Raw genomic sequence first — 10,051 nt, 5'->3', positions numbered from 1 at the left:
CGTAGACGCGCGAGAGATCACTTCCGGCGTATCGTTGGATACGGTTCAGTTGGACATCTGATTCAGATCAGTTCAACATGGCTGTTAACAAGAGGTAAAAACTATATAAATACTGTTCGTTTTCTCACACAAACAGCTCGTTTCGTGTCTCAGGCCATCAGTGTGTACTTACATTCACGAGTCATAAATCATGTTTAATTTTGACTTCTCTGTGCATGCTCTTTAAGGTGGACCCCATAAACCTCCATTATATGACTGACAGACTACACCGGTTTGACCGAAAAATGTCAAAATTGAAAATACCGAGGAAACAAAGACACCTACATCTTGGATGCCCTTGAGGTAAGCTAAAACATATCAAAAATGAATTTCAAAGTGAACTATCCCTTTAATAGTTGTTTGATAAAAGCACTCAAAAAGATTCTGAAAATGAAATGACTCTACAGGGTTGTGAGATGCCATGCGGTGTGGATGGTGTTTGGTGGGAAAGGATGTGAGTGGGTTTAAATATTTGTATATAAACACACTCACAGCTGCAGAATGAAGATGATGGAACACCACCCTCCCTAACCCCATCCGCTGCATCTGACCACCAAACATACACAGAGTCCAGTGCAAACACACACACTACTTATGTGCGACCAACACGCACGGCTCAAACAAAGGTGCTTCTATTCCCTCGTGGGGCCATTTTTTGAACTCCAAAATGACTGTAAATCTTATATAAAAGAGCAGTGTTCAAAACTGCACACACCAAAGGCTTGTCCCTTTTTGAAGATTTAATGGGGTGTGTCATTATCTCTACAGCTTGTAATTACAGTGCCATTTCCTGTTAACTATGGCATCCCTGCACACTCACACACACACACAACACGAGAATCAGACAGTTGTACTGCAAGCATTGTTTTAATACAAAAGAGAACAAAAAGGATTTATAACCATAGCTTCTTTACTTTTACACAATTGCACCCCTGTTTCTCTCAGTCATGTCAAAAAGAGTAACACAATCAAAAGGTGGATCCTTTCATAGCCCTCACCCCCCTCCAAATGACACAATAAATAAATAAAAATCACCTTTCTTCAGGTATTCATATACTTCAGCTTGTCAAAGACAAGATTCAAAGCGCTGTTTTTAACGGGGGCTGCGCGAGCCGCCCCCATCATCCATTATCTAGGACGCTTCCTTCACGAAAGAACAAGTAGGAAGCCACTTTTGACGTCATCTAAAGTGTGTAGTCACCGGCAAAAAGGCCACCATTGGAATCAGTAAGCTTCCTGGTCAGTTAACATCAGCAATGATCAGTCAAAGCAATTCATTACGTCAGGAGCGGATGTACGAAAACGAAAAGAAGAGTGATTCCGCTTGTGTTAATACTAGTCATTCTCAAGAGTTGATATGATACGGCAATCACAAATAAATACAGCTCTTTACCCGAGAAAACAAACAAAACGTCAAGATTATAAATTAACCATGAAACAAACATTGACAATTGTAATCATTTTTGCATACTGTGGAAAAGCTCTGTAACATGACGTCTGTAACAAAAGGACACGACTAGACTGCGGAGAAGACTGTGGGTGCGAGTGCATGAAACTCGTGTGCTGTGTGCAATAGGGGCTCCTTTAAAAGGATCGAGAAGGATCTAGTCTTCTCGTCACAAGGCTGAGATATGTGTCCTCCTCCACTTCTTCTCCTTATTACTGCGTTAATTTACCATGACAGGAACTACCACACACATACATACAAACACACACACACACACACACACACACAAACACGCACACGAGTCCAAAAAGTTCCAAGTGCCGAGGAGGAAAAGGTCTCAAAATTGACTTCCTCTTGTTAGCAGTGGTACAGACACCTGGGCGAGAGGCCAGCTGGTCTGTATACGTGAGTGCGTCCAACCAAACATCTCCAAAGTGACAACCATGCATGTCTGATGAGGTTTGGAGAGTGACGGGCGGTTGCATATTCATAGAGATGAACAGTGGAAACCCCTGGTGCAGAATTGATGTCCCTCTGTGTGCATCTGCTCACACAGGATGCTCTCCATCGCACATTCAAGAAAACGAATGTCGGTTAAATTAAGGACATGATGTAGAACACAAATAAGGCAGCATTATGGTGGGTATTAATCTGGGTGGTGTAGCAGTGTGCGGGCGCTGGAGAGGTGAGAGTCTGGTGTTGGTGTTCTCCTCCTGCTGGTTAAATCAGAACCACCACAGACTTCATTTCTTGCCCGCTGGTGTTTTGGGGCTAGGGGTCTTCTTGGAGATGGTGGGGATTTTGGAGGGTTTGGCCCCAGGCCGGCGAGGGGTGTCTGAGGTATCGGAACAAGCCGAGCGGGTCTCCATGAGCTCAGACGTGTCTGAAGCGTCGCTGCCTCTCCGGCTGCTGGCTCGGCTCCCAGCGCGACTCCCTGCGCGACTGGCTGGGCCGCTCGTCGAGGACGGAGTGCGTTTGGTGTCTGATGAAAGACGACGATTGAAGTTTAAGGGTACAGTAATATAGTACATAATGTCACATATAAACAATAGTGTAATATTAGTAGTGTTGTAAATCTACTAAAACCATCTAAAAATTGCAACACTGCTAACTAACCCATTACTAACCAGTAATTGGCTGGTCTATCCAACACACAGAGGTGAATGTGATATACGTGTTGTGCACAAAAGCAAGCAAGCAACATTATAAAACATAATTTATTCATTTTGAAAAATTGGTTTGTTTTGATGATTCAATTAAGTTTTTCGTCTTTTTCATATTGATAATATTGACGATATCACAATATATTGATTAATATACACTTCTGTGGTTTCTAGTTTCAGAATTTAATATAAATTAATTGCTACACTGGTTTGCTATATTTATCTTGGACGAAAACGATGTCAAAGAATGCCATTGGACAGTTATACATTTATAATAGTGTGCTGCAGAATTGTTTTTTGGTTAAATGTCTGAAATAAAGTTTGTGGTGAACACAAGCTGAAGATATTTTCACGTTTTATTCTGTGACATAAAATATGATTAATACCCCACTCATGATTTTTTTTAAAGCTTTTATGTGACTTAAAAAGGTGGCTGCAAACAAGTGGGTAAATAGGACTACAAAGGTTTTCTGGGATATTAAAGTAGTAGTTCAATTTAAAAAAAAAAAAATTGGTGATAATTTACTCACCCCCATGTCATCCAAGATGTCCACGTCTTTCTTTCTTCAGTCGAAAAGAAATTAAGGTTTTTGATAAAAACATTCCAGGATTTAATGGACTTCATTGGGAACCAAACGGTTCAAGGTCCAAATGAGAGTTTCAGTGCAGCTTCAAAGGGCTTTAAACGAAACCAGACAATGAAAAAGGGTCTTATCTAGGACCCTTCGAGTCATGACTCGAAAAAAGATTTGTTATTTTTGATGAACGAGTTCGAACAGGAGAGTCACGATCACGCATCACAGAACAGAGCAAGGCGAGCATTTGTGCTTATAAAACTTAAACTTTTTTTTTTTTTTTTTAAATGACCGATCGTTTCACTTGATAAGATCCTTATTCATCGTCTGGTGTCGTTTAAAGCCCTTTGAAGCTGCACTGAAACTCTCATTTGGACCTTAAACCATTTGGTTCCCATTTAAGTCCATTATATGAGGAAAATCCTGAAATGTTTATCAAAAACCTTAATTTTATTCAGCTGAAGAAAGAAAGACATGGACATCTTGGATGACATGGGGGTGAGTGAATTATCAGCAAAAGTTTTTTTAAAAGTGAACTACTCCTTTAAATGTCATCACGCTGAAGAGGTAAACTCATCTACTCACTCATTTAATCTTTACAGCGTTGTGTTTATACTAGCGCTCTTGCAAACTAATCTAACTCAGTTTCCAGCTTGTAGGTCTTAAAGTTTTTTCAGAAGCTTAGTGATGTAAAGTCATGTGACCATGGTGCAGTTTGTTTATAGTCCACATTTAGATTTTTTGCTTCTGTTGATTGTATTTAGGCTTCAAAATTCATAAAAGTTGTGTTCTTTAGTGACAATTGTACTGAACAAAACGTTTAAGAATCATAAAATGTTGTTGGCTGAAGCACTAACATATAGACCATTTTGCAAGATGTAAACAACACTGGTCTTCCTGTTTCAGTTTTTTAACTCTACATAAAAGCTGGGATAAAATACAACCAACAGAACATATAAAACTGAATCAAAAAGTTAAATAAACATCTTTAAGATGTTTTCTTTACATGTGAAATAAAGAAAACAGTTACAAACTGAAACAGGAAGTGTTTCTGGACCAGTGTTGTTTACATCTTGCAAAATGGTCTATAATATATTGCCCACTTAATAGCTTCAGTATAGTAGTACTTGTTATTAGCTACATTTTCCTGAAGGATCTGTTTGAACCAACACTGGATATTAGATCGATTTTAAAGTCCCCTTTAACTGCTGTGCTGCAGCTGTGAGAGAGTGAAGCAGTACAGGGTTTTGTACCAGAGCGTCCAGGTTTAGCAGCGGTTGGTGTTCCACCGTTCTCCCCAGTTAAGGAGCCACGGCTGGAATGGAAAGTTGGTCTCTTCAGTTTAGTTGTGGAGCCTCCCTGTAAAAAGAGAAGGTTTATTATAAAATGGCAGTGTATGATAATAAGCCTGGATGAAATTGACATGAATGAATCTGTCGATTGTCATAACGTAACATGGCTTAACAGAATAATTCCTAAATGAACATAAAAGTAATGTTTATGCAAATTAATTGATTGCATCTTTTCCTCAAGACAAACTATGTTTTCTGTCATATATTGTACTGAATTTTTTTTGTATTTTTTTTTTTTTTGCACTGTTCTCTGGGTCATCGACCTCAGGTCCATCCCATGTGTTAAGATCAGGCCGCTCTTAAAGCTTTTATTGTTAGTGTGCTAGGGCACTGGGAGGGGGCAGTGTGTTACCTCATGCCCAGGGGTCTGGCTGTGCTCTGGGCAGGACTGGCACTTGGTTGGAGTTGGAGTTTTACTGTGTGCCAGCCAGGGCTTGGCATAGTCACGAGATTGGGATTGGGTGGACTGGGAAATGCGGCAGCAAAAAGGACAAGGAATAGCGGAGCAGCAAAAAAAAAAGGAGTGGGAAGAAGCCAGGATAATCGGAAAAAGAGTAAAGTAGAGGGAGGCGATGCAGCACAACAGAGCGTAGTGTTTTTGTAGGTGGAGATGAGCGCAAACAGAGAGGAAGGCACATTTTCCAAGCAAGGGAGGGGAGAGGGACAAAAAGACAAAGAACAAATAAAAATTTCACAGATGACAATATGATTCTGACATGCAGAGACAATAGTGATCATGTCCTGACCCCGAAACAACAATCAGAGACAAAGAGAAACCATCCACCAAACAGACTAGCGAAAGAATGATACAGTATGTCGGCCTTGCCAAGTAATCGCATAAAGTTTATTATATATATATATATTTATTTTTTATTTTTTATAACAATACCATTAAAAAAAATCTGGGCTCAGATTTTTTATGATTTTTTAAAGTTGTCTATTATGCTCATCAAGGCTGCATTTATTTGATTAAAATACATTAAAACAGCTATTATGTAAATATTACTGCAATAAAAAAAGCAAAGCTGAATTTTCAGCAACATTACTCAGCATCAGTCTTCAGAGTTACATACAGTTATCATTTTAATATGCCGCTCAAGAAACATTTCTTATTATTAATGTTGAAAACATAACATACATTTATTAAGCTCTTTACTAAATCTATCTTTTCATTCTTTAAAATTTAGTTGAAAACATAAAACACAAGCAATCACACACATTCAAACCATGATTAACATACTATGGTTATTAATCAGAAAAGAAATATGATGTCATGTTAAGTGACAAAGGACATTTATTATATTATGTTATTATATTATATATTTCCAACTTCGTTTTACTTTTAAGCGAATAACAAAAAAGAACTTTGCACACGGGGCCTTGAATCATGTTCAGTCTCTTGTATATTACGCGTGCGAGCACAAGCAGTAAGTTGCTGGCTGTAGTTCACTTAACAACTACTGGTGTAGCTGATAACAAGGGTTTCTGAATTTTAAGATTTTATCTCTTGTTTTTGTAAAATGCTAAACATCATTACAGATTCTGCAAAGGGTGTCTAAACAAATGCTTGTAAACAAGCACAACGGTATATCTAGATAAATTGTGACTAAATGTACACAACAGTTTAAAAGCTCAGGGTTGGTAAGATTTCCACAGTTTTTTTTTTTTTAAATCTCAGCATTTATTTGACCAAATTTACAGTAAAGACTGTAATAATTACAAAATTTAACATTAAATGTCACTACAATTAGAAATAACTTTTTTCCATTTGAATGCATTTTGGAAATATAATTTATTCAAAGCTTTTTTGCAAGTATATCACTTTTAATCACACAAAAAAAACTTAATGACCCCAAACTTTTGAACAGTAGTGTATGATACAACAAGAACATTTTTTGAGACTGAGGTTACCCTCTAATTTTTGATGAAGACATTAGTAAACAAGACACAACAAACAGTAAGTATGGGTTATTATAAGCCTATGCAGTGTTATATGGTTACACTCACCCTTGAGGATGCTGTGGGAGTTGCGGGTGCAGAGGGCAGAGAGGCGCAGCTGTGGGCACTGTGCGACGCCGACGAAGACGATCGGGTGGGTGAGGCCGTGCGCGACGAAGGTTTGGATCGACGCCCCCGGGACCGGAAGGCCGCCAGACCCTGCGTAGCTCCCTCTGGAAGAATGAACTTCTCTCGAAGCTCCAGGTTGGTGCGTCCACGAGCTGCCGTAAAGAAAGAAAGCTGTAAGGCGCGATGATCAGGTGGTGAGCAGTGCGAGTGGGGAGACTCAACACTTCCTCTGGCCACTGCTTTGACTCAATGCAGACAGAGGGATCGGTATACCCACTTAAAAAGCGCTCAGTGCACGTGGTGGACACGATGCAGGGGGTTAACGGTGAGTCATTGAGCAAGCATCCTCAAAACAAGAACAATAAAAAAAGCACAGCTTCCCTCAGCCCACCACGTAAACCAGTGCACGCGCATAAACAGCGTCGACGGATACCTGAGGGTCATGCCTGATAATGCTTTTAGCAAACACTGAAAACCAACACAAGCCTTCACAGAACATTCTCAATAACAGATAAAAAAAAACACAGCAGCCCTTGCAAAACACACAGACCAGAGCAGCCAGCTGAGAAACAGAGAGAGAGAGAGAGAGAGAGAGAGAGGGCTGTGCGCAATAGCAGCAGTAGCTGTGGTCAGAATTTGTCTGTTATTCCTTCAAGACATCAGTGTTGAGGAGTAACTAACTAAATTCACAGACAATTCATTTTCAGTAGCGTTATAGTGGAACATAACACGTAGCCTTACAGGCAAGCAAAATGAGACAATCAAACACACTCTCCCCTTTATCTAAAGTAGCATTGGGAAGTGGGATACTAAATTCCCTATTAAAAAAAATCAACTATTAAAAAAGGATTTTCATTCATTGAAATAAAGCTGAAATGAATTTAAATATAAATATTAGAAAGTAAAACATTTTGCTTTGGAAACAGAGTATAAATAAATAATAATAATAAAAAAAATATGCTAGTATATATAAAAATGTCTTTCCAGTTTAACTAGTTGTATTTATGAACAAATGTATCTGCTGCTTTATTATCTAATACATTTCTTTTTTTTGTGAGAAATTTTGCTTGAAAAGTAAGATTGTGCTATCTTTCTTCAAATAAATGCCACTTGCTTTGACATTGTCATACAAAGCAAAGAAACCGAAACATTTTTAAGTGAGGCTGATGTGTACAAAAACCATTTAGGGTCACTGTGGTTATTTAACAAGATCCTGCCCTTCTCAATAGTTTCTGTGTTTTTTGTAGTGCGGCTAATTCGTTTTTCAAAAGTGCAGCTCCTTTCAATTATAAGTAGCTTTTAGCTTGGCAAGCTACTGTTTCAAAGTAGCTTCCCCAACACTGCATGACACTCACTTTTCCATCAAACCCAGTAAGAGCAGAGCAGTTGATAACTACCACACCATATAATTTCCTCCCCTCAAAGCAGGTGGGGCCTGTAATCCATTTCTCCATGAGTAATTGCTCTTTAAGAGTTGCTTCAAACAATATTAGAAACCCCAAGCATGGCCACACCCTGCTTCTGGATGCTTTTTCATTTGCACTATTCATCCAGGACACGCATGAAAGGAATCTAGCCCAGGCCTGGCCAAGCCTGGTTTGAATGGTTAGCATGATGCTAGCGGACACATAGACCTCACATAGTCCTTTCGCTCTCGCACACGCCACACATACTAAGACACAGCAGTGATGGGATGGATCCGAAGCTGAACGAAAAGGTTTAGAGGCTCAGAATGGAATAGACAGACAGATGTAGTCAAACAGGAAAGGAGTTAAGAGGAGAGAAAGGAGAGAGAATGAGGTACCTCTGCAGCAGAAATAGCCAGGAGTAACCGTCACTGAGAGACACAAGAGACAACATGAAAAACACGCATTCACACAGAAAGGGTCAAACACACACTCACGTTCTTCTGAAAGGGACAGTTCACTCAAAAAACAAAATTCATCATTTACAACTTTACTCACCTTCAAGTCGTACCAAACATGTACGATTTTCCAAAAGGAGATATTTAGCAGTAGACAATCACCTAACTTTATTTACATTAAACCAAGCATTTCTTCCACTCCCCATTTACTTGGAAAAGAGCAGCATAAACATTTTTCAAAATATATTCTTTCATGTTCTACAAAAAAAAATAAAAAATAGTCATACGTGTTCAGAACGACATGAGAATTTAAATTTTTGGGTGAACTTGTCCGTTAAAACCTCTTGCTTTGCAACAAAAGGTCTACAGACACTATTTTTTGGAATATAAATACTGTATGCATTAAGTAGTATTTTAAATCAAAATGCAGGAAGTGATGTAAATGGCTGAGCCAGAATTCTCAGAGCACAATTGGTCCGTAATGAGCACCAGGCGTGAGGGTTAGATCAGTGTCACGGTCAGCAAAGCACAGCAAAGCAACAAAGAACCAAACAAAGTGTGAGTGAAACAAAGGCAAAGAGAGGGGGGAACCAAAACGAGTGAAAAAGAAGAAAATCTGAACGAGAAGGAGAGAGAAAACCCAACCTATGCGAGATGATATGGAGCTGCTGGAGTCAGAACGCAGGATTTTTAGCCCTGGATGTTGCACTGGGGAGAGAGAACGAGAGATAGGGGACGGGGCAGAGAAAGAGGGAGGGAGAGACCTAAGGAACATGCACCATGCACTACAATTGTATCAAATAAAAACAGGAGGATGACAGGGATGTGTAGGCCATGCATATAAAAATAACCACCGTGGAAAAGAGGTCAGGAAGAAATGGGGAAGTGATGGGAGATGAACGTGAACTCAGATAGTACTGAAAAGATGAGAAACTCATTGAAGAGAATGAATACAAGAGTGAAAGATGATGAAGATTATGAATAAGTCTAATGAGAGTAATGCGAATAATGTCTGTCTGTCAGTGTTTCTGGAAACCTCTTTTCCATGTACCTAAAGAGTAAGTTTCCTCAAGCTGTCGTGTGGGACTTACCTCGACAAGGGTCGTTCTTCACCAAGAATTCATCCAGCGCCATCCAGCCACCTCCAACACGAACCATGACTGTACTGCGCAGGATACGCACAAGACGCAGCTGCTGTGAGTCTCCGAACTGAGGAAGAGTGGAGAGGAACGAACATGGATAAGAGAGGGAAGAGGACAGACAGACAGATAAAGGATTATACAAACACAGTCTCATCCCAAGAAGTCATATAACTGGCGTCTTGGGACGTCTTTTGACCGTACGTCAACATCCGCCTTTTTAGGGTACCCTTAAACGTCGGTTACATGACGATCCCGGGTTGTCACACAACTTATGCTTTACCTTTAACGTTGGTTAGGTGACGGGGTAGGTTTAGGATCCGACAACGTCATAACCGACGTTTAAGCGTTCCCTAAAAACGGATGTTGACGTATGGTCGCAGTTATATGACGTCTTGGGATGAG

The 10,051-nt window shown here is 39.7% G+C and overlaps 1 protein-coding gene across 18 annotated transcripts in view; it reads right to left on the bottom strand.

The window, feature by feature from the left end:
• Positions 1-887: 887 nt before the first annotated feature.
• The window catches only part of macf1a (microtubule actin crosslinking factor 1a), a 175,117-nt gene continuing 165,953 nt past the window's right edge, over positions 888-10,051 (bottom strand). For 9 of the 18 annotated variants that reach the window (XM_089123253.1, XM_089123254.1, XM_089123255.1 and 6 more), the window contains 7 exons: positions 9,599-9,716; positions 9,153-9,215; positions 8,448-8,480; positions 6,584-6,795; positions 4,929-5,042; positions 4,478-4,583; positions 888-2,468 (listed from right to left, as the gene is read on the bottom strand). In XM_089123253.1, the coding sequence (XP_088979379.1) occupies positions 2,230-2,468; positions 4,478-4,583; positions 4,929-5,042; positions 6,584-6,795; positions 8,448-8,480; positions 9,153-9,215; positions 9,599-9,716 (885 nt within the window). In that variant the 3' untranslated portion in view covers positions 888-2,229. The remainder of the gene's footprint in view (positions 2,469-4,477; positions 4,584-4,928; positions 5,043-6,583; positions 6,796-8,447; positions 8,481-9,152; positions 9,216-9,598; positions 9,717-10,051) is intronic. The other 9 variants (XM_089123260.1, XM_089123246.1, XM_089123247.1 and 6 more) reach the window with 5 other exon arrangements.

The sequence above is a fragment of the Pimephales promelas genome, chromosome 18, assembly GCF_988280905.1.
Source record: "Pimephales promelas chromosome 18, fPimPro1.hap1.1, whole genome shotgun sequence".
NCBI lineage: Eukaryota > Metazoa > Chordata > Actinopteri > Cypriniformes > Leuciscidae > Pimephales > Pimephales promelas.
Note: the sequence above shows the minus strand (reverse complement) of the source record. Positions and strands in the feature narration are given on the sequence as shown.